The following is a 24,487-nucleotide window of genomic DNA, read 5'->3' as shown; positions in this document are numbered from 1 at the left end:
ATGCCAGTGAGTACCATACACAATTTAAAATCCCAGAAAACCTTTACAATTATAATAAAAACAAAAACAAAAAAAAAAAACAAAAAAAAAAACAAAGACAAATAGGCATTAAAAATACTAAAGCCAATCTGTTTGGAGACAAGGCTTTATTTGTGTTCAATCCTTAGGGTTCCTCTGGCATGGACTGAGCCAGGCACAGGGCCAGCAAATTTTCAGGGGTTGCTATGAAAGATGAATTTGCATTCATTACTATAATTACAATCATGGAAAAAAAAGGATTGGAACATTTTTATGTAGTAGCTGTATGTTTGCACTGTCTGAACCACGGTCATGGAATAAGGTTCACAAATAATTGCTCGTTTTTAAAAAACGAGCAATTTAAAAATATCTAAAAACAATGACTACAACTGCTCCAACTGTGACACAAAGGGCCAACAAGAAGCCAAAGAATGGCTAAAAACATATTTTGAAGAAAATTGTAAAGTTTCATTAAATATCACCACATATAAATAAACATGAACACATTGTTGCTAAAACAACTAGAAAAACATACAAAATAATCACGAAAGAAATTAAAATACTGCACATCAACAAGACATACGTAACTGAGGCCATAGAACAAACAGTGGATGGTTTGCATTGGCTATGACGCGCCCCCTCAGCAGGAATAAGCGGTGTATTGTGCCAAAGAACATCAATTCCCACAATGCTTTGCAGTAAAACGTCATGTTGTTGCTGCATTCCCTTTGCCTCGGAAAACGAAAAAGGACTTGGGAATGAGGTAAACTTGAGTAAAGCGTGCTCCAATTAATAAAATTGGAGAAGTTAGGATTAAAAAAAACAAAACAAAACAAACAAAAAAAAAAAAAACAATGTTAGGATTCTAATATGTCGACGGGCCAGGAAAGCTGTTGTTTTGTTCATACTTACTTTTTATAAGCATTCTTTACAGCTGCTTTACAGCAAGCACTTTTAATTTGTTCGGAGCAGAATTGCAGCCGCTGCAAGTAACATCCATTTTAGACGCACTTTTAAAAATGTGTGTTGTGAAAAAAAAAATATATATTTTATCACAGCTTACTGCTATTAGGACAAGTAACTTCCATAAAATGTTAGCGACTTTTCAAGGGGAAAATCCAACTATGGCGGCCGTTACAGTTATTTTTTTTCCGATATAAAGCCGGGTTTTCCGAGTTTCAATTGTAACTGGAATGCACCTCGTGTCGCTTGGTTTTCCAGATCTTTTAATCTGAACTGGATCGATTGGTTTTGTAATCTTTATGCTGACTGTGCAGGGTGGCAGACAGAACTCGTTCTTTGTGTGAAATATGAACAGGCGGCAGCAGAGGATGGCTGAACTTTGACCTAATTTTCCTAGTATTTCACAACATTCCCGTTGAGTTTTCTGTTGCTCCGCCCAAACTAACACCAGAAGCCAGGAACAGACGACCTTGTCTGGACTCCAAAGAGGATTGTGGAAAATAACTTTTGTCTGTGGCACAAATGAAGAAAGTTTTATCGTTTCTCCTGACTACTTATGTTTCAGTGCCTGTTATTCTCTACCTGTTCCCCTGGATACTGAGCCATGCCATATTCTCTCACCTGCGTAAGTAATGCACTTCCAGTGTTGGCTGTTTAGTTAAAGCACAGTTACTATGTGACATACCAGATGATTTCAATTGTAAAGTAGTCAGATCAGCACAGCCACTGTGCTAAAAACACCAAATATGTCACTCATACAGTGATATCTATGCAGAGACAAATAATGTCAGTTACAATTGACTATAACTTGATGTGCAAGTTTGTAGATTTTCATTGCATTTACAGACATGATTACATGATTTTATATAGTCTAAATTCTATATGTGCTAGTTAAATAAATATGTTTAATGATTTGAGTAAATTGAGAAAATTTACTGAACAAATATTAGAAAAATATATTTCAAATCGAAGTTTTGTTTTGCATTTGATCAAATGACAATTTTTTTTATAAACATCCAAAACAAGTTATTAGTAGTTAGTAATAGTTATTCCATGAACACTGTTGAGATTCAGTAAGATTTTTCAAAAGGTTTTAAAATAAAATGCAGGAGCGTACAGATTCGAGACTAAATCATTCCAAAGCTTTTGTCCTAGAAATATTAAAATATTGAAAGGGTTTTATGAAGTTGTTGCATTTTGTTCCTACATACAAATTTTGAAAAGGGTGGTGTTCATTTATATTTAGTAATCTTTTGTCTAATGCTCCCAAATAAATTCCAGTACATCCAGTTGCTTTTAGGAGTAACCAATTTCAGCTGTCCCTGATTTAATCTCAGTATAAATCCAGCTGGTCTGTTTGATAGAGAACATTAGTGTACAGACAGCATCACAAAGACCAAGGAACACAGCAGACAGGTCAGGGATTAGAGAGAGAAGAAGCATAAAATAGTTTTTTTGTTATCAAAAACAATTCCAGGGATTTTGCATCTCCTAGAGCGTTGTGCAGGCCATCATACGGATATAAAAAGCGTATGACAGAAAGTCAAAACCTACTGGAAGATGGCCGTCCACCTAAAGGGACAGAGTAGCTAAGGAGGTCGGTAATCAACCAAGAGAACCGCTGATTGAAGGAGTAACAGATATTCACAGCTTAGATAGGAGGATTTATTGGCAGTGGGCTCCACAAATCCTGAAACTATGGAGGTGATAAGATGAAAAGCGTTGCTGAACGAGCTTTAAGAAGTCGTGCCTGCTGCTTGCTGCAGGCCATGTAGGGCCATGGAAGAAGGTGCTGTGGTCAGATGGGTTCAAAATCTAACCTTCTCCCTCCTGGTGGACAACAATCTTAAATCTTCAGCCAGAGACACAATAGTTTTGTTTTACATCATTGGATTTACATGTGTTAGAACGGTCTAGTCAAAGTCCAGACCTAAATGAAACAGAGATGTTCACAGTTGCGCTCCATCCAGTCTGACTGAGCTTGAGCTATTTTGCAACAACAAAAAAAAAAAATTCCAGTAAATTCTGTCTCTTTAGATGTTCAACCCTGCATGCACTAAAAGCCTTGCAGCTGTTAATCCAATCAGTAGTGGTTCTACATTTAATTACTTTAGACGGGCAGGAACATATGCGTGTCACACTTTTCGGACTTTTGGTTGCTTTGTTTGTTAGTTTGGTAATAAACATTCATATTGGTTCTTCCTTGTGTTGCTCGGTCACATGAACTCCCCCAAAAATACATTGAAGTTTGTAGTTCTGAGACAAAATGTGAAGAAAGCTCAACTGATGAAACCAAAAGTGTGTCCTTAAAGTGTAGGATATAAAATCCTAATAAGATACACGGGGGTTAACAGCTGTAACATGATGTGGTTAAAAACTAATGCAGCACCAACAGACAGAAACATACTGACCTGACGTGCTTTCTCCTGCAGTGAGGTTTCCATACTTCGTCGATCTCCGCAGACCTCAAGATGTCCTGAACCACACTTGCAACTTCTACCTCAGCATAGAGGAGGGCGTCTCAGTGGGAGTGTGGTAGGCCCTTCGTCTTCCTTGAAGTGCGTCGGCACTTGAAAATGCAGCACGCTGGTTCGGCACAGGTGGCTCCTGTGTGTGAATAGAGCCATCATTCGGCTGCACGGGACCCACTTTAAAAACCTACAGTATATCTTGAGACACAACCTTCTTTGTGTGTGCCCCCCCCCCCTCGGTCTGTCTTTCTCATTCCCTCTCTTGTCTGGGCGTCTCAAAGGCACACGCTCCCTGTCAGCCAATGGGATGCGGCCGCTGGGAGAAATGTCGACTGGTACCGTGAGGCCCTGGGAGACGGGAGTCCTGTTATTATCTACCTCCATGGAAACGTCGGGACCAGGTGGGATAAGTGCGGTAGGGTACACATCCTTCACATGATCCTAATAGAGTCTAGTGGGTATTACATGGTTGCTTTGGTTTTTTGTTTTCCGTTCAGCTCATGCAAAGGTTGTTGGTAGGAATAAATGAGTCTGAAAGATTGAAAAAAGAACTGCCTCTCCTTTCATTTCTGCAGGGCGATCAGTCATAGAGTGGCGCTGGTGAAGGTTTGTGTCAGTATAAAAAGAAAAAGTTGTTTCCAGACTGATCTCATAGTATTGTCTTTGACATAAGATCTACATTCTTTTATTCTTAATGTAGATTCTGAGTGCTGCAGGGTACCATGTCTTATCCATAGACTACAGAGGTAAGAATATAACCGTCGGTTTCAACAATCATCGCCTCCAGCCATACTTACCAGATAAGCTACAAATTCTTAATCAGTTTATCAGCAAAGCTGTCTGATGCCCTAATGGATGCCTCCTGTTTGAAGGCATGTCCCACTGGAAGGTCACCCCGGCCGAGACCCAGAACTCACAGATGCGAGTTGCAAGCGAAACTTTATTTGTGGAGCATCTTTCAGTCAATTGATGATGAAGTTACTGAGTTGTAGCACCGTTAGACCTGTTGGCTGCAATATGTAGCATTTCCAGCCTAGTTATGTGTAATTTACAATTTATACAGCCTAGTTCTGTATTAATTAATCATAAGTTAAAGGGTCCAAAAGGACTGTTTTTAGAAATTCCAGAGTACCTAGAAAGATGTTAAATCAACAGACTAGGTTTGAACCAAGAAACCTCTTGCTGCAAGGAAACAGACTGCCCCACTATCCAGCCAAATACATTTAGATATAATCAAATTCCATGGAATCTCTTTATTGGTATCAATGATTCTCATAATTATGACTTTGAAAGTGAAATAGGCGAGTGTAAGACCATTTCCTAATTAAATAGGAATGCCAGAAATGAGCGATACTTCAATAACTGTAATATACTGTCCTACGCCCAGCTTAAAAAAAAATGAAAAACAAATATTGTATTGAAGTATTTGAAGGAGGACACAGCCATGGCTTACAGCTTGTAACGTGTGTTTTAATGAGGGTTTGGAGATTCCACTGGAGACCCCAGCGAGGCTGGATTGACCAGCGACGCCCTCTACCTGTATCACTGGGCAAAGACACAAAGCAGGGGCAGCCTGGTCTGCCTGTGGGGACACTCTCTGGGCTCCGGGTCAGTTTCCCGCATATTTTCATTCAGACAAACAGCTTCTCATGACAAAGACACTAAAAGCAAATAATTACCCTTTTTTTCCCCTTCTAGAGTGGCAACCAACGCTGCAGTAAAAATTCAAGAACAAGGTGGGTTTGAGTTGAGGTGGCTTTGGGTTCAGTCAGATGTCTCAGCATTACAGGCACGTTTTAACCAAAGAGGCAAATGTTATACTTTGGTCAATATGATAAGGACCCCCCCCCATCCCTTAAAGTCACTCCTCTTTCTCATCATGCAAACTCTTATTAATGTACCAAAGGACTTTTAACATACTGTCTCTTGAAAATGTATTGACACATTTGTTCATACGGCAACCAGAACTGTGCTTTGTATGATAAATCAGCCCATAATTGTGAAGTGGAGGGCAAAAGGATGCATGGCTTTAAACCTTTTTTAATATTAAAGTCTGTGTTATTAATACTCATCTCTCTGTGCACTGAAACCCCCAAAATAAAACCAATCCATCATGTTCAGAAGCCATCTAGTAATAAGAAATGGCACACAGTTGCCCTAACAGCAATTGTGACGGGACTACTACTTTTAAAAATACTGAACTTTCTTTTACATAATAGGGTCGTGCAATTATCTTTTCGTAACCATCTACACTGCAGGGCCTGCTGTCGATGCTGTAATCCTGGAAGCTCCGTACACGAGAATTGGAGAAGTTGTAGCAAACCATCCGCTCGCCAAGGTGAGGAGGACGCATGCAGCGAAACACCCGTTTGACCTTTGTCCAAGGCTTTGAGCGAATCAGCTGAGATCATTCAGTGATGCTTGACTGCATGCCATTCTGGGACTTTTTAGTCCAAATTGAGAAATAGATTAACTGTGCATTGAAAAAGGTTTTTAAAGCACATTTAACCTAAAGCTTTATAAACAGTATAAACTGGGCCCAAGAGTGCTACTTTAATGTTACTATGCAAATTGCTTTTACAAGTTTGTCAATTTTTTTTAGTTCTGCAATGTTTGTCTTAAAACCATCTTAGTGCTGCCCCCTTAGGGTTGAATGCTGGCTATTGCAGTTTAATTTTCTTATTGGTTCAAGTGGTACATGCTTGACGTTTCAAAGACAGTTCCGTGGCAGAACCACTAGATGTCGCCCCGGTCACTTCATGTTTCACCAGGTCACTTTCCCTTGTCCTGACCGCTGCAGCTACGAGTCCCACCTAAAAACCCCCACCACTCATCCGTGTCTCTTGGAACAGCCCACTTTGGCAGCATTTTTTAAACTGCCACACGTTGCTAGTCTTTGTACTTGAATTGAGGAATGTTCAGAGCTCTCGTCCCATTTATATTTATTCTTATTTAACTCAATACACTCCCATTTGTGTTCTGTTAAACCAAGAGTTTAAAACAAAAAGCCTTAATTATCTAAAGTTCTTCTAAACTGCAGTAGTTACTATATTTGACAAGTTTCACATATTTCCCTGCCACTAAATGTCAAGGCATTTATTTATTTTTGGTATAGAATTACAAGATAAAGGAAACTGACACTTCTTGCTGTATTCCAGATATACATGATACTGCCAGGTTTCGAGAGTTTGCTCTGGAACATTCTGGAAAGGATCAACATATCGTTTGCCAATGACAAAAAGTAAGTTTGCTCAAAAGCAAAACCAGACCGAAGCCATTTGCTCCATCTACACCGCCTGCTCCCATTCCCTCAGTTTAAAGACGCTGAGCAGTCCGCTTCTGATCCTGCATGCAGAGGACGACAACGTTGTTCCGTTTCACATGGGTCAGAAGGTACAGTGGATTTTCTGCCTCTCTCAATTTCCTGCTGGAAGTGCGTCTGCTTTGCTGAAAACCCTTTGCACCCATTGGATCCAGCTGTACCAGATAGCGCTGGGAGCCCAGAGGGAATCCAACACAGATGCTCGGGTCCACATGGTCGCCTACGAGGCAGACCTCGGACTGTCCCACAGCCACATCTACTTGGGCCCAAATGTGTCAGATGTGGTACAGTAAGTTGAGAAATTATGACCAATTTGTGTCCAGAAATCATGTTCAGTTTCAGACCTTAAATACAGATCCCTCTGTGTTGCAGGAACTTTCTACAAAAGTTGAGATAACAGATAATCCTCCATTAGAAGGATGCAAGTCTACAAAAATAAAAAAAAAAGGAAATAAAGTTCTTTGTGGCACTAAACATTTGATTTTTTTTTTTATTTTAAGCATGAGAAAATCATTAATCCCATCTTTACTCTAGTTCAGCTTTTGCAAAAATCTCTTGATTACAAACATTATTTCTCTCCATACAGGCCAGCTAAAGTCAAACTAATGTAAGAAACTCTTTGCTGCTGCAGCGATCCTGATATCCATCCAACTTCCTGAATCCTATGACCATTATGAGCCGTAGGAATGTCAGAAACAAGAGCGTTCTCAGAGCTTCTCCACCCCTCACAGACTGAATTGGTTGACGCTAAAGAAATGTAACAGTATTTTGACTCAGATGCAAAGGGAAAATAATGTGCGTTTCTGAAAAGCACCTTAGGTTTCCGTAATAAAAATAACGTGTTTCATAAAGGCTCTGTTTTGTAAACACAACGGCAGCCCGTGGGGGGGCGATGCAAAACACTTTCACATTTTCTTCAGAGCCTTGACAGTTTCCTCGATGGCTTCCCTGGGCTCGTTTGGAGGCGGTATCTTCAGGTCGGTTGGCTCCACGCCCCACACCTCCGTAGCGTACTCTGTGATGGTTCTGTCGCTGGAGAACTTTCCTGTTGCTGCGATGTTCCTGATCACCATCTTTGTCCACTCCACTGGATTCTAGAAAAGAAATAAAAAAAAGTATGTTATGTACAGAAACCCCTGGTAAACAGACGGTTAAAGAGCCACAAAGTGATCTCAAAAGATCCCCCACCCCATATTTGAGCAGGTTTCTGTTTGGGGATATACCATGTTCAGAAATAATTAGAAAAACTTGAGGGTACTATTTTTGCTATCCAGTCATTCAAAATAAATACAAAAACCTATTGTTGTTGGACAAATATACTTTACTTTACTTTTCTCAAATAAACCTTCCAGATGAGTCAGGTTCTTTAGTATCTGGGAACCTTTAAGTCCACAAAGCATTGTGAATTTTTGTTAATATCACATCATGTATAAAACCAGGTGAATTCTCGAAGAAGACTAAAAATGGGTCAGAATTGGGTCTTTCAATAGACAACTTATTTTAATCTTTTATAAATATCCCTTACCATCCTGCTTTTTGTGTATAGTTTTTCCAGCTTAGTGATCAAAAGAAATGCGCCCATCTTATTTATACAGCAGGAAGACATGGATTATCAATTAGAAGAAAGTTCCCACAGACTTTATATTTTGAAGTTTAACAGTTGCTTCAGATACAATTTTATGTTGCTGGGAAACCTTCATTTGTACCACGGGGGATTTTGCTTAAAAAAAAAAAAAAAAAAAAAAAAATCCCTCCTCTTCAATGAATGTACTGAAATTAAAGGGTGGATTTTGTGTAAGACTTTTTTCCAGAATGAATTTATGCAATTTAGATTTACTGCAGTTTCCTTGTGGAGAACCTGGATTCTTGCAGCACAGAACCTTAAAATAAGTAAATAAATAAAAATAAATAAAATAAAATAAAAAAAAGGAAGAAATGCACAAAAGCATAATGAAAAAAAAAACAAAAACATTTTATGAACCTACATTTAGGGCAGATGTTACCTGATAGAGCTTGCTGACTTTTTCTTGGGATTTTAAGTAGTCTTCAAAGTCTGCAAACACTTTGAATCTAGAAAAAGACAGAATGTAAATTAAAATACAATTAAAAATAAATAAAAAAATAAAAATAAATAAAGTAAAACAATTCCTCACCGGTCGTATTTAAAGAGCATGTCCGTGAGTTCCTTGAAAAGCTCTGGATTCTTGGGGCTAAAAAATCCACTTGCAATCTGGTCCATTACTTGTTTCAGCTCAGGTATCTTTTCATAGTATGACATGGCATCATATCTGAAAAACAAACCCAACACAAAAACCAAGAAAAACCCTTTTAGACCTTTAAAAAAAAAAAATCAAACAACATCCTCACATTGCATTCTGAGTTTTCCCCATTTGAAAAGTCTGCCGTTTACCCCTTTTTGTCCATTTCGGCCACATCCTCCACCCGCATGCCAAAGATGAAGAGGTTCTCTTCTCCGGCCTCTTCGGCCATCTCCACGTTGGCTCCGTCCATGGTGCCGATGGTCAGGGCTCCGTTCAGCATGAACTTCATGTTGCCTGTTCCAGAGGCCTCGGTGCCAGCAGTGGAGATTTGCTCCGACAGATCAGTAGCCGGAATAACTGAGAAATTAAAAAAAAATATATATCATAATTTGATTAAAATAAAGTGACATGCGTTCCTTTTCCTCACAGAAGCGACTTTTTCTTCTTCTAATCGCACCTTTCTCGGCAAGAGAAACTCTGTAGTTCTCCAGGAAGATTACTTTCAGCTTGCTTCCCACCACTGGGTCATTATTCACCACATCAGCCACCGAGGTGATGAGCTTGATGATCATTTTTGCCATGTGGTACCCAGGCGCAGCCTGCAGAGGGTGACAACGTGTGAGGAAGCGTCATACATTTCCATCATGTTGCACCCACTGAGCTATATTATACCCTGGAGTGCTAACAGCCCGCTGTTAGAACGAGTCGCTTTGCAGCCACCAGCCACCATATTGGTACTCCCTATTTTCCCCAAGCAACTAGGGAATATGTGCGCTACAGCATCAAATAACGAGGATTTTTTCATGTCCAGGGGGGCTTAAAACTTTTAAAATGTCAAATGCCATATACTTTTATGTTATGTTCTAAAACTATCAAATACTGAGAAAGTCATGTGCTGAAATATTTTGCATTTTATTAATTTAAATATACATACATAACATTTATAAATATATAAATAACAATATACAAAAACATATATTTACATACATGTATACATATATACACACATTTTTATATATACATATATGTATATTTAATATGAATAACATGTCAAATATTTCAGCACATCATTTCCCAGTAGTTGATAGTGTTAGTACATCCACTGATTGTAGTATTACCTGTGAAACGTTTTCACTCAGCCAGAAAACTGCTTGTTGTTGCAACCAAATCTTATGGGATTCTGTGAAAGTAGGGAGGAGCAAGATGGCGGCCAGTGACTTCAGTTTTTCGGCAAAATCAGCACTCCAGTGTATTATATAGCTCAGTGGTTGCACCACATCAGCTCAGTCACAGTCGGCTGAGACTATACTCTACCTTCCCGCCGATGATCACAGTTCGTGGTACGAAAGGTGCAGTGGGGTTCTTCCTGATGCCTTGGGAACAAAACAAAGGCAACTGAACGTTAAACAAAAACAACAAGCACACCATAAATATGCGAAAACCGTTACCGATATGCACAATGTCATTTAATGATATGACAATGTGCCCTGCAAAGAACTATTCACACCCCCTGAACATTTCAGAAGCTGTTTTATAATCAAAAGTTACAGCTAGTCATCCTTCGGAGGTTTGTCTCTGGAGGAGCTGCAGACGTCTAAAGAGCTGCTGGCAACTAGCTGTTCATTTATGTAACAATAGTGCAAAAATGACAATTTTTTGGCTTGCATGCAAATATGAGCTGCAGAAATTCAATGGCGCAGATCATCTAGGACACAATCCATCCACTAAGACACAGGTGTCAAACTCAAGGCCCGTGGGCCAAATCTGGCCCTTCACGGTAAATTATCCGGCCCTCGAGAGCCAAAAAAAAAAAAAAAGGCATATATCCTTTTATAGTGTATAAAGTGGCTAAAACTGTGCCTCCTGTAAGTGTAACTCACCCCAATATAAACTTTTTTTGCAGATAAACTGTATAAACTGGGCCTAAGAGTGCTACTTTTATGTTACGGTGCATTTATTATACTACTGTGTGAACTGGAATGAAATTATGAAATGAAAAGTATCGTCTCTACACATGCAAGCGGCCCTTTTAATGACTTCATGATGCCAAAGTGGCCCCATATAGAAATTAGTTTGACACCTCTGCACTAAGGCATGGTGGTGGTCGCATCATGCTGGATCGGTGAAGGTACACGTCTACTGGGAGAATTGGGAAAACCCTTGAAAATTGAATGCAACAATAACCCTCCGTCCAATTTGACAGAGATGGAACCGTGCTAGTGTCCGGATGTGCAGAGCTGGAAGGACCACACCCCAAATACTTTAAAATGAGAGTGAGGTGGCTGTATACAAAGCACTGACCCAGCAGATGATGGTCAGGAGTGCCACATTTGTCAGATCTGCTTCCAGTTGACAATTTTGCACTTCACCCAGAGGTTTGGAATTCAAAAGTGTCACAAAACTGGTTGTAAGGTTTGAATACTTCAGCAAGGCACCGCAAGTAACGCGTTTGTGGAGCAACTTCTACAGACAAAGACTCAGAATTCATGATATTTCGGCGGAATAAACCGCTTCCCCGTTCACTGGAGCCTCGTGGCTTCACGGAAAATCCCCACAGCTGATTCCAGTGGCTGCATTCCTCATGTCTGTTTTAACATGAAGCCCCAGCTGGGCGTGGAATATTCCACACAGGGAGATGTCTGACTGCGTCAGCCAACCGATCACTCAGAGATTCACGGCAATAATTACCGGTGAAACCGTTTTTGTTTTTTCGGTCGAATGATTCGAGCACGAATGGCTGCACGTACGGTTGTACAGGGTGATGACGTGCAGGCAGTTTAGGACCTGCCGCTTGTACTCGTGGATCCTCTTGACGTGGACGTCGAACATGGAGGAAGGGTTGATCTTCACGCCGTACTCCTTCTCTAGATACTGGGCGAACTTCAATTTATTGTCCTGTGTGGGAAAAAAAAAGGAGACACGACAATAGGAGTCACTGAAAGCAAGGCGCTGAATCAGGATAGTCCTGCCTGGACATGTGCAGCTACAGTGTGTAGCTGCGAGATGTTGCAATGCCACATCATGCCGTGATGTGCAGAAAAATTAAACGGAGATGTAGTTTTCCATGCAACGTAACGTTTTATCGTGGTTTATTTAATGTTTAGTCAGCCGAGCCCATAGTTAGCCACCCAGATTGACAAGCTGAGACATTGGGTTGGGTTGCAGATCTGCCTGCCACGAAACCTCGTTTATAGGTTTGTAATGCAGCTTTTTATAAAAAAAAAAAAAAAAGGATCAGGAACATTGATTACTATCCTACGACAACATGGTCAAGTTCCAGTTTCTTGAGATTTCTAAAAAAGAATATGCCCAGTTTAAATTTAACGCAAGAGCCTGATCTCTCCTTTATAGTGACTTATGAGCAGCTCTTAGAAAATTACATCTACTTGGGCAAAAGATTTTCATTTCCAGTTTCAGATGTTAGAGATCCAGTCCTAACTTCGGAATCACTTTGTGGCCGTTTCTTAATTGTATGGTAGCTCACAGAGCCCAGCAGGTTCGCTAGGAGCCATCTAGCTGTGAGAGGACAGGCAGTGGTGAGGTTAGGGTTCACATTTTGAAACGGACCAGATTTAGGAAATCACCCGAGGGAGGAGGATCTTGAAAAGATCTGTTGCTACTGAAAAAGGGACCCATCTGATCAAACCCGCAGACCCTTTGAGATGCTTTTCTTATCTCCAACTCTGGAATATACAACATACTGCAACATACTTTCAACTGGCCATACATTACATCCATCCACCACAACAACAGAAACTGGCTTTTCAAATCAACAGGTATGCATTTATGGTGGCAAAGATGTTTTTTTTTTCCCCACCCCCAATAAAAACAAGAATCTCCTAAAATGCATTACAAGCTAGCAAATTTATAAAAAACAAAATGCGGCCATGACTAATTATAAATGTCATTGAAAAATCTGTTCTTGCAAGCAGCAAGGATCAAAACTAGACTCAACTCATGAGATTTTATTTCAGATGCACCAATCAGAATATTCTGTAATGCTTTAACCTCCCGACGCAGATTTTAGCCCAGTAAAATTCCTCTTTATGAAATATATCTTTTATCCTTCCTGTCATGAGTGTTCTTTGTGTACATTAGCAACAAGAGTGACACTGCACTGCGAGAGCGGTTGCTAGAAAAATAGGGTTTCACAACTATAAAGACAAAATTTAGTTGACATTGTTCCTGTGCCCTTTGTATTCTCTAGAGCATGAAGGCTGTTTAAGTAAACCTAACCCTTGGCCCAGAGCAGCCCATCCAGTGGAGGAGAGGTCCCTACCTGTTTGACTTTGGAGACGTCACGGATGAAGGCCATGTCATCAACAAAGTCATTCAGCTTCTTCAGCTGGCTGAGGTCCTTCACGTAGTCCTCCCCAATGACCTTTAAAAAAACACAAACACAAAAACAACAGATGTTACAACGACAAAGTCACCTCTGTCAGTCTGCCCCAGGGCAGCTGTAGCTAGTTACATAGCTCACCACCGTCAGGGTGTGAATGTGTGTGTGAATGACTGAACTGTAGTGTGAAGCGCTTTGGAGGTCGTCAAGACTAGTTAAAGCGCTATACAAGTACAAGCCATTTACCATGGCTCAGAATCGACCGCTTGATCATGCATATTAAAAAGTAATCCAAATCCTAAAGGCTAGTTGCCTGCCAGGATGTGAGCAGACGGGTCTCCAACAAACCTCAGCTATGAGCTCAGCCAGTCCAGGGTTGCAGAGGAGCAGCCAGCGTCTGGGAGTGATACCGTTCGTTTTGTTCTGAAACTTGGCCGGTTCCAGGTCACTGAAGTCCTTAAACCTGAGAAGAAATAAATAAAACCATGCACAGAGGAAACATTAGTATTCATCGTCTCAACAAGCAGCGGCGTGATTACAGCTACAATTCCTGATTTTAACTGGCCAAATTGGACCGAAAACCAAGAAGAACTGCAATCAGATATTTTAAAGAAGGTCCTGCACTGCAAAAAGGGAAGCAAAAGTAAGTCAAATTTTCTTGAAATTAATGTATTTTTCCTTGATTTAAGCATGTAAGACTATTTGCCAATGGAGTTAGTGTTTTGACCCTTACAATATGATAATTAGATATCCTGCCCTTGAAATAAGATGATAGAGATGAAATATTCACATTTTTAAGTGCAAAAATCTTACTCTATTGGCAAATAGTCTTATTTACCTGCTTAAATCATGGAGAAAAATAGATTAATTTCAAGAAAATTTGACTTACTTTTAGGTCCCTTTTTGTAGTGTGTTCAGCCGGGACTCGCTTTCCTTTATCGCTGCGTATGTGGTGAATCAGGATGAGGGCAGTTTTTGAAACTTTTTTGGGCCATAATGCAGTGCTTCGGGTATTCATGCTTCTTAACAACTAAACAGAAAAGATTGAGTTGATTATGAGTTTGAGAGTCATCAGATGACATGGATTTGTAAAACAAAGCTAAAAAACAAAGTTTTGCATTTCTTCTCTCAGAATCAGACATACTTTAATAATCCCAGAGGGAAATTACTTTTGTTACACGCTCCAGATATACACTTATATACAAATATACATTTATCTCTAGCAAATAAAAACTAGATCTGTGATCAGGCTGCTCTCAAGTAGTATAGACCTGTTTTGCGTCTCTTTTTAGTGACACTTTAAAAGTCATCATTTGTTTTGCAGTGGCTCCAACTTTCCTCGGCAACAGTTCTGTTGCAGCTACAGGTCTGACGAATGTTTTCCCCACCAGCAAAAAGGCTTACACTTGGGTTTTGATGATGTTGGAGTGTATCTGAGCAACTCCATTGACAGCATGAGATCCTACGATGCACAGATGGGCCATGTTCACCCTCTTGCAGCCGTCCTCTTCAATCAGAGACATCTTCCTCAGTTTGTCCATGTCTTTTGGAAAGAGAGCCGCAATTTTCTATAGGTGGCAGAAACAAAAAAAGAAAAAACAAAAAAGTCCTCAGACTGCTGTTCATGAAAAGCAGTATTCATAGCCCTTGAACTCACATTCTGTCATAACCACAAATTACAATTTTATTGGGATTACAGCTCATAGACTGACAGAACTACTTAGAATAAGGAGTAACTACAAACTTACCAAGACATAATCATCCACCACTGCTGATTGGCTGGGAAAGCATTTATACAAAGATGAGCCAAGAAGCACATGGCAACTCTGGGGGAGCTGTAGAGACCAACTACTCAGGTGGGAAAACCCATTGACAGCACACCTATTAGTCATGTGCTTCAATATGGCCTAAAAATAATAATACGAGTAGGAAGAAGAAAGGCGTTTTCAAGAGGAAGACAACTCCTGTTTGCCACAGGCCATGTGTTATATTATTTTTGGATTATTATGTAGGCGACACGGCAAACATGGAGGTAGGTGCTGATAAGTTGTGCTTCTTTGCTTGCATTTGAAACATTGTGTGAAACATCACTGTGAACGCGCCATCCCAGCGGCTAAATATGGTGGTGGCAGTGTCATACTGTGGGGATGCTTTTCTTCAGCAAGGGCAGCTAGTTAGGGTCTGATGGGAAGATTGAGCTAAATACATGACAATCCTGGACGAAAACCTGTTAGACGCCACTAAAAGACCCGAGACTGAGGAGGAGGTTCACCTTCCAGCAGGACTAGATGTGAGGATTCACGATTTCGGAGCTCAGAGAGGAGAAAAATGAAATAAAAACAACAACTTTGCGGGTTGGGTAGCGGTTATTCCTCCCCTGACCGTGTCTCGGCTGGGACGTGCTTACATCTAGGTGAGCCTGGTTGATCTGGTAGATGATCTGCAGGTGTCTGGGCAGCAGCTTCTCCAGCAGCTCCACCGGCCAGCGCTCCAGAGCCTCGGGGAGGATGGTGTGGTTGGTGTAGGCAAACGTACGCCTGGTGAGATCCCAGGCCTGCGGAGGAGGGACAAGGCTCTCGTTTAACTGTCGCATTTATATATGTCAGAAGCAAGCCCATCTTTTTTTTTTATTTATTTTTTTTAAATGGCCTTCCTGATCATTTTACTCTTGCACTTTGCTAACATCCCTCACTGCTGCACATTCACATACAGCACAAGGCATTGCTTTCATCTCTTGCTCAGGGATTTTAACCATAATTCATGTTACCGGCTCTTACTTGGTCTAGTTTTCCCCAAGTTGCATTTCCCTACTCTCGATTAGGAGAAAAACACTCAAAAGCCAACTTGTGCTCACTTTGTCCCAGTCGAGTTTCTCAATGTCCACAAAGATCCTCATCAGCTCAGGAATGGCCATGGCAGGATGAGTGTCATTCAGCTGGATGGCGACCTGGAAAACACAACACAGGCGCGTCCTGTAACTGCTAAAAGCACCAGGTCAGTCATTTAGGTGATTTCTGAGAAGTCTAGTGGGACAGATTTGTCTGTAACAAAGATGGCTCTATGGCCCCTCCGTTGTGGCCCTCAGAAAACCAAACAAAATGTTTCCAGTTATAAATGGCAACCACAAAGAATGTGTAGAATATCCAAACAGAAGGGCAACAATAGCCCAAGGTTTTTAAAATGTACTTTAAAGGTTTTTAGCTTTAAAATACGTCTTTGTCATTTCCATATTTATGAAAAAGCTCATTCAGTTGGCCTCAGCAGGACTTTACAAAACATACATTTTCCTTCGTAAACAGATGATTTGTTTTCTTAAAAGAAATGTGAAAATAAGCAAATTTTAGTTTAATTTCCTTAGCTTTCAAAATTTCATCATGTAAAGCCCTTTGACTTGTTTTGTTGCTACAGAAAGCTGCAACCTCACTTCCTCAGGTGGAAGACATCTCTTCAGACGACTTGGTTACTCGTTTAAAGTTCAGCTTTGGCAGCTGCGACAGACCCGGTCAGAGAGGAAATGCTGACATAATGTTGCAAACAAACCAAGTGAGGCAATATACCGACCGAACGAGTAAACCTCTCCACCTTTTGCGACACACATTCTCAGTTCTCACTTTGTCTGGGAAGCCATCAAAGCACGTGCGGCTCGGGTTGCCCTTCTTGGTGGTCTTGAAGCGGCGCATGATGTCTTGGAGTGTGGCTGCCACCACGAAGTACTCCTGCTTTAGACGGAGCTCCTTTCCTTCGAAGAACTGCAACACCGGAGCGGTTGCAGGTGAAAAAAAAATAGAACATCTTTGATGGTGGGGTCACTGGTCATGAAAACGTGAACTTACGTTATCGTTGGGATAGAGGACTCGGGAGATGTTCTCTGCCAGATTTCTGTCCAGAACAGCCTCTATGTAATCTCCCACATTGACTATGGAAAGAAGATACCAGACGTCACCGTGCGCAAAGTTTAAAGATAAAAATAAATAAACAAATAAATAAATAGTGAAATGGAGAAAGGGGGACGTGACCACAATTGCAGAAGCTTCTGTTGATCTGGGACACGTTAGGTACAGTACACCTAAAACTTTTCCACCATATAAAGCACAGAGAGGGTATTGTATCTGCTTTGTGGTAGGCCAACAAAAAAGTGGTGGATCATTGTGAAGAGGAAGAACAATGGTAAATTGTTTCCAGACAGAAATGGGGAAGTGTGGCATGAATTTCTATCCTAAACCCCTGAAATAATAGTTTTAGAATCCACTAATGTGGGGTGAGGCAACCATATTTGCACATTTAGAGAAATTTGTAGCAATTGTTCTTTGCAAAATAGCTCAAGCTCAGTCAGACTGGACGTAGAGCATCTGAACATAAATCTCCAGTCTCAAATCTTATAGAACATGAGATAAGGGCCACAGCATGCCACCACCAACAGCGTTCACCACGTGGATTGTAATGTTAGTTTTCCACACGAGCCGGGAAGTTTTATTTTGGTTTCATCTGACCAGAAGGCCTTCTGCATGACATTCCAACATAACGGCCACATTTGGGAAGCCCACAACTAATAGTTGTCCCTACCAATAGATTCCCCCACCTGAGCTGTGGATCTCTGCAGCTCCTCCAGAGTTAGCATGGATATATTAGCTGCATCTGGGATTAACCCCCTTTATTGACCGGCATGTAAATTGAAGTAAGTGGACGGCCACGTCTTGGTCCTTCTGTTTGTCTTCATGATGCCTTTTTTTTTTTTTTTTTTTAAACCAAGGTTCTCCCAAAGATCTGAGGCCGCTACAGATCTGCTGTAATCATGCCTCAAACTTTGAAAGGCAGTTTCAGTGAATTTATTTAGAGGTAACCAAGTGAAAAGAGAGAAATTAATCTGTGGATTTCCTTCCACTTCGGTTATACATGACTTTGCTTTGGTCTATAGTGCAAAATTTGACACATTGAAGATGGTGGTTTGAATGTGACAAATGATTCAAGAAGTCTGAATTCTTAAAAAACAAAAAAAACAAAAAAAAAAAACAAAACAAAAAAAACAAATGCTGCCACTCTTTGGCCAACAGGTAAACTTTTTGCTTCAAAATGAGAGATCTTTCAGTACTTACAGTCTTTCAAGTTGAAGTCATTGGGTGCACGAGCCGACCACAGCCTCATTGTATTCACCGTGTTGTTCATGTAGCCAGGAATAGGCGTGTCGTAAGGCATTGCCAAAACAACCTGCAGGTGAAAAATGGGTCAGAAGTCACAGAAGAGCACAGCACAAGGTCATTTAAAGAGATTCAAGTTGGTTTGTACCTCCCCCCCCCCCCCCCCTTAACCAAAACTCAAGCAAATCCTCCACTATCAGGCAGCTCGCTACGAGTGAATTTTAATCCAATTCATGATGTTGGTCGGCCACCTGAGTGTCAACCCATTTGGGTCCATCTCTGGTCTCCTCCACACGTCCGTAGAAGTGAACAGGCAGCATGTACTCAGGGCGAGCCTTCTCCCAGGGGTTTCCGTGCCTCAGCCAATCGTCTGCCTCCTCCACCTGCAGCGTGGAAGGCGACAGGTGAGCCAAAACTCCAGGACAAGAATCAATGACTGAAAGACAAACGCCGTCTTATCTGAGCATTTTGTACCATAGCCTGCAATAAAAAAAAAAAAAAAAAAAAAAAAAAGCTCCTACAGTGGTCCATGCATTACGCCGAACATGACCCGCAATTTGATTTTGTTTTAAGTAAATAACTCTGGCCAGCAGCAGAGACCCGGTGCACAGGTTCATCCACCTGCGTGCATAAACAATGAGCATGCGTGCAGTTCAGAGTTCAGGGGGACATGTTTACACTGCCTGGGTTCGACCCGCAAATAACCATCGGAACGCAAAACAGCAGAAGCCTGCAGTTTTGCAAACTCCTATCATAAGTTGCACCAGGTTTGTTTTGTCATCTTAAAAAAAAAAAAAAAAAAAAAAAAAAAAAAAAAGGGACAGCAGCTTCTGCAACGTACTTGCACCACTTCAGCCGTGTTAAGTGCAGAGCTCTAACCATAGCCCTTTTTTCCCCCCTGTCAATAGTTAACTTGTGATAGTTTCTGACCCAAATCACCTAAACTTTAGCCTCAGCCAATTTCAAAAGGGAATCCTGGCTTTCAAAAAAAGATAAGACCTTGTCGATGCCTTCGCAGAGGTCAAAGCAGAGCCTGGTGTACTTTTATCCTTTTAGAAGGATTCAAATGTAAATGGAAGCGCACTTGCCTGCCAGCCATCTCTTATCTTCTGATTAAAGATGCCGTATTCATATCTGATACCATAACCGTATGCTGCAAGACCCAGGGTGGCCATTGAATCCAAGAAACATGCTGCAAAAACAAAACAAACAAACAAAATTTAAAGATTATTATTTTGAAATTAAAATAAAAGAGCTGAAGTTACATTTTTATGGCGCGTGGGGCGTTTCAGGGGCCTGTTGGTTCATTTCCACCATATGTTGCAAACATTGTTGAGCTAAGAAGTGAGTTCCCTGTTCAGTAGACATGCAGATTTATTCTATGGAGGACTGCCAATGAAGCCTGGAGACAATCCTGAGGCAGAATTGTAATAGATATACTGTCTGTATGCAAAAAGTGCTCTTTAAAGCTTTATTTGTCCACTCTTCTTTCTTAAATATATTTCCTGTAGACTTTTTCCTCCCCACCTGCCAGCCTGCCCAAGCCTCCGTTCCCCAGTCCAGCGTCCTCCTCAAGCTCCTCCAGCTCCTCCATGTCCAGGCCGAGCTGTGGCAAGAGCAGTTCAAATGAGCAAACATGACCCTACGGTTTACAGCTGTTCAGCTCTCGCAACCCTGGTCCCGCGTCTCTATATATGACCGTGTCTGACCTGGTAGATGGCCTCGTCGCATGCATTCTGCAGGCCCAAGTTGATCATGGTGTTCTGCAGGGTCCTGCCCATGTAGAACTCCAGGGACAGATAATACACCCTCTGCAAAAAAAGGAGAATCAAAAACATTTTTTGCAGCTTTTACAAAAAAAAAAATAAAAAAAAAAAAAAAAAAAAAAAAAAAAAAATATAATAATAATAATAATAATAATAATAATAATAATAATCGGCAAATACATAATAAAAGGAGTGCAACTTGCACTACTGCAGTTTAGAGCTTTAAAACTAATGGATGTCAATGGAGCAATCATGCCCAAACAGCGACTAATATGTAAACCTGACGCACTGACCTGAAAATACAAAAGCCCCTTTGTAATCTGGAAAACTTCAGGCAACAGAAACCAGTTGCAAGCAGGATTAAAAAAAATGTTATTTTCCTGTTATAATGATGTGGACCGAATGCATGTGATTAAGGCTTGAAAAGTTTGTGCTTGCATCATATATGTACATACATGTTATACAACAGCCATATTCTGAGGCCAACTTTAGGGGCATTTCTATGCAGGTCTTTTTACCTTTGGGTCTGCCTCATAGTAAAACTGTTGGGTCCTGATCCATCTGCCCACCAGGTGGTCCCTCACAGTGTGGGCCAGGGCGAAGTAGTAATCCCTGGGCGTGGCGATGTTCCTGTCTTTGACCAGGGTGAAGTGCAGGTGGCGATTGAAGCCCTTCTTCAGCTCGGCCACGTTCTCCACTCCCACGATCCCCCTGATGCTGATCTGCTTCCGCTTCTCCTGGTCGGTGAGAGGAGTCGCCATGCTGGCCCCGTGCGCAGGTAGTTCGATGCTGGTGCTGCTGGAAGTGCCTCTGAGCTTTGAGCCGACGGGACTGGGAGTGAAGTCGAAAGAGTTGGACGGGGGGGGGGGAACACACGGCTGCAGTAGTCCCCTCCTCGGGCTGTTTTTTTATTGGCGAGTTGCAGGGGGAGGGGGGCGTTTCCCCGTCAAAGCCTCGGCTGAGAAGTAGAGAAGGGGCGGGGAACAACAACCCCGGCCCGTTCAGCTGAGCTGAATTTCAATCACAACTCAGAGGAAGACTGAGAGAGGGGGGGAAGGGTTGGTGGGTCTGTTCTGGAGAGGAAAAACACAGCAGGAACTAAAAGCAACCAGTGACAGCATGATGGTGGGGGCAGTGCAGTGACAAAAGCAAAAAAAAACAACAACTACAGGACGAGTCAAAGATGGAAGTAACATTTATTACACGCTGGGTAATGGTAAGTTTCCCACTGAGGGATCCATTTAAAACAGCATTTAAAGTTGTCGTTTCTGATAAAGGTAGGTAGTATTGACACCAAACCTACAATGGTAAAACCAATTGTTAGAATTTAGCTGATTAAATCGGTGTAGCAATTTGATTTGTCCAGACCTCATGCAAAGCCGGCCCGAGGTTGGCCGCGGGGCCAGGGCAGAAAAATGTGGGGGCCCACTTAAAGGGGACATAGCCACTGATCTCTATTTATTCAGTGGACTGCTGATTGGCCGTTGGTAAGACACGTCGCTGTGAAGCCGCCATCCGCCATATTGGTACTCCCTATTTTCTTCCAGTAACTAGGGAATGCACACACAGATTTCTGCATAATAATAATAATAATATAATAATAATAATAATAATGAAAGTAACAGTAAACAAATTACCAAAAATATCTTCAATGATGTAATGATATACAGAGTTGCAGTTCTAGTTGAGAAGTATGTATGCACATACTTGCACCCATTGCACCCTTCTCACATTCTGCACCCATTGTTTCATCCGTGCAGCATCACTGTGTGGAAATCTGCAATCAACCAAATCAACATGCATGTGTACATATATATATATATATATATATATATATATATATATATATATATATATATGCACACACACAAGTCATTTGAGTTTAGTGGTTGTGTCATTGTGCCTCCCAGGTTGCAGTCCATCATTTGGCTTGATGTCTACCTTGGATCTCCTTTGCAAGCAATCTAACTTCTAGAAACCCTTCCTCGGTCTGTCCCTAAAGCTCCTCTGTTTCCCTGCCTCTCAGTTCCTGCTTCGATCTCAAACCTTTGTCTCCTCTATTTAAGCTGGTCATTCCTCTGGAAACAGATTTACCCCAGAAAGACTCAAACAGCAGGTTTACCTTCTTCCCATTTCTGCCGTCACCTCCTTCACTGAAGGTCATTCTCTTCTGTTGCTCATTCAGAGCTTCCAGTGGTGGGGACTTGCGTCACATGACTTGGACTGGAGTAAGACTGGAGTCATTTATTGTATGAATTTAGACTTGACTTGAAAAAGTGTTTAGAGACTTGTGACTTGACTTGGATGTTTAACACCAATGACTTGAGACTTGAATTAGACTTGAACCTGTTTTTTTGAAAAGACTTGATATATTACCCAAAATCTAAAGCTTAAGACATCTATGATTTAAAAAACTGCACAACATTTTTTCATTTTACTCAATTGGTCTCTCTCTTTCCCCACTCTGTAGGTATGTGTGTGTGTGAAATGCAGCACAACCAATCAAATTAACCAGGTTTTTTTTTTTTACAAAGGAAAAAAGTTACTATCAGAGGATTACAATCAGCTCCATATGATTACCATGAGCACAGCGTCTGATTGTGTTGGTCAACAGATCAAAAGTTAAACAAAGCAAGCATGTTGATCAGAATGTATTACCTATGACCCCCTCTGAAAAAGTGTTTTGAAAACAATACTCTGTAGAATTTAGAATAATATAGGATTTGTGTGGGCTAAGGACAAAGATGCTCTCAAAAGTGATTTTGTTTTGGGTCTGAATATAAAGTTCTGCTGTAGCATTTTTCACTGAATATTCTGGAAAAATATGGTTCAAAGGAGGAATATTCTTGAAGCGAAGTTTAATTTTACTGTTTTGTAAGGTCAGTTGCACTGGTTTTAACACGTTTTGAGATAAATACTGATTTAAAAAGAACACATGCTCTATTTATATTTAACATGTATTTCAATATTATTAAAGACTTTTCATTACTAGCACCTAGGATACTAACAATTTTTTTCATTTACTGAATTATCTTTCTTACTTTACAATATTTAGCTTTTATACAGTCTTTTTGTGGGGATGCCTATAAAGTTAGTCTTTCAAGAAAGAACACGTGTAACACAATGTTGAAACCAGCAATTTCAAATTCAGATTTCCTATTCCAGAGAAGACGTAAAGTATGGTTGACAGGCAGGGCTGTGGCCAAAAAAAGCTGTGGTTCAGAGGTGGTGACCCCCATGAGCTCTCTGAAATGCATTCTACACTCTGGTAGACATCCTGTAGCCACAATCATCATCAGTCAGAGGTAGCCATGCAAAGTGTTCAACTTCAAAAATACTTTATTAATCCCAAAAAGAAATTAAATGCTGGTGTAACCCATGCGGGTTTTGTTCAACGAGTTGTAGATGCTGATGGCTGCAGGCAGGAAGGATCTCCTGTAGTCTGTCATACAGCAGATCTGGAGAAGCCTTTGACTGAAGACATTATTGTTGTACAACAGTCTGATGAAGAGTGTCACTTTGTGGCCTTTTGCGGCTGGATTTTCAGTGAAAATGATGATGAAAGCCGAATCAAGAGGAAGTAGCAACAAGTTTATTTGTTGGCAGCAGCATTCAGGCTTACAGCCTCAAGACCAACCATCAACTTCTTCTTTTTCTTCTTCTTTTCTATTATGGTAGAACGAAAGCAATTTTGAGGTGCATACCGCCACCTACTGTACACGAGTGTGTAGCAACATTACTTACATCTATCAAATTCTATTCTTTAAGTTTGTATTCTGAAGATAAACAAATAATGCTTTCATTCATCTGGAAATATCCTTTATATTTCCTTAATTTCCCAATATTCCTTTAAGACTCCATTCTTGGCCAGTCCTTTCAACTATTCTTCTCAATTTTTCCCTTTCAGGTTCATACGTTTTACAGTTCATCAATACATGTTCTCCATTTTCTTTCTCTCCACATCCTTCACATTTATCTTTATTTTCCCTCCCTATTAAATATAATTTGTCGTTTAATTAGTTATGACCTACTCTTAATCTGATCATTATTGCTACTTCCCTTCTGTTTCTCTCATTACCATTTCTATTTAATACTGACTTTTGTATTTTATATAATCTTCTTCCTTTTTTTTAATCTTCATTCCACCTTTTTTGACACTTCCATTTCTGTACACTTAATAAGTGATTTCCCTTCTCCTTTCCCTAAAGGAAT

General features: G+C 40.8%; 3 protein-coding genes across 3 annotated transcripts in view; 1 reads left to right on the top strand and 2 right to left on the bottom strand.

Annotated features, from left to right (window-relative positions):
* Positions 1 to 3,475, bottom strand: part of nin (ninein (GSK3B interacting protein)) — a 36,699-nt gene extending 33,224 nt beyond the window's left edge. Inside the window, exon 1 of the mRNA XM_036150911.1 lies at positions 3,393 to 3,475. Coding sequence (XP_036006804.1) covers positions 3,393 to 3,425 — 33 coding nt within the window. The 5' untranslated portion in view covers positions 3,426 to 3,475. The remainder of the gene's footprint in view (positions 1 to 3,392) is intronic.
* LOC105932931 (lysophosphatidylserine lipase ABHD12) lies at positions 1,195 to 7,552 on the top strand. Its single transcript, XM_012872266.3, has 12 exons — positions 1,195 to 1,606; positions 3,414 to 3,516; positions 3,734 to 3,853; positions 4,028 to 4,058; positions 4,153 to 4,198; positions 4,931 to 5,060; positions 5,151 to 5,188; positions 5,711 to 5,790; positions 6,611 to 6,693; positions 6,767 to 6,845; positions 6,930 to 7,063; positions 7,147 to 7,552. Exons 1-12 carry the CDS (start codon positions 1,504 to 1,506, stop codon positions 7,169 to 7,171), a joined length of 972 nt encoding a protein of 323 aa, XP_012727720.2. The 5' UTR covers positions 1,195 to 1,503; the 3' UTR covers positions 7,172 to 7,552.
* Positions 7,551 to 21,148, bottom strand: pygl (phosphorylase, glycogen, liver). Its single transcript, XM_012872244.3, has 20 exons — positions 20,794 to 21,148; positions 20,219 to 20,320; positions 20,037 to 20,115; positions 19,598 to 19,701; positions 18,761 to 18,892; positions 18,468 to 18,579; positions 17,208 to 17,290; positions 16,986 to 17,123; positions 16,229 to 16,321; positions 15,782 to 15,928; positions 14,779 to 14,942; positions 13,723 to 13,837; positions 13,315 to 13,416; positions 11,783 to 11,930; positions 10,350 to 10,408; positions 9,493 to 9,634; positions 9,185 to 9,392; positions 8,928 to 9,062; positions 8,778 to 8,844; positions 7,551 to 7,868 (listed from the first exon to the last, which is right to left on the bottom strand). The coding sequence occupies exons 1-20, from the start codon at positions 21,034 to 21,036 to the stop codon at positions 7,680 to 7,682; spliced, it is 2,562 nt and encodes an 853-aa protein (XP_012727698.1). The 5' UTR covers positions 21,037 to 21,148; the 3' UTR covers positions 7,551 to 7,679.
* Between the last annotated feature and the right edge of the window lie 3,339 nt (positions 21,149 to 24,487).

The sequence above is a fragment of the Fundulus heteroclitus genome, chromosome 19, assembly GCF_011125445.2.
Source record: "Fundulus heteroclitus isolate FHET01 chromosome 19, MU-UCD_Fhet_4.1, whole genome shotgun sequence".
NCBI lineage: Eukaryota > Metazoa > Chordata > Actinopteri > Cyprinodontiformes > Fundulidae > Fundulus > Fundulus heteroclitus.
Note: the sequence above shows the minus strand (reverse complement) of the source record. Positions and strands in the feature narration are given on the sequence as shown.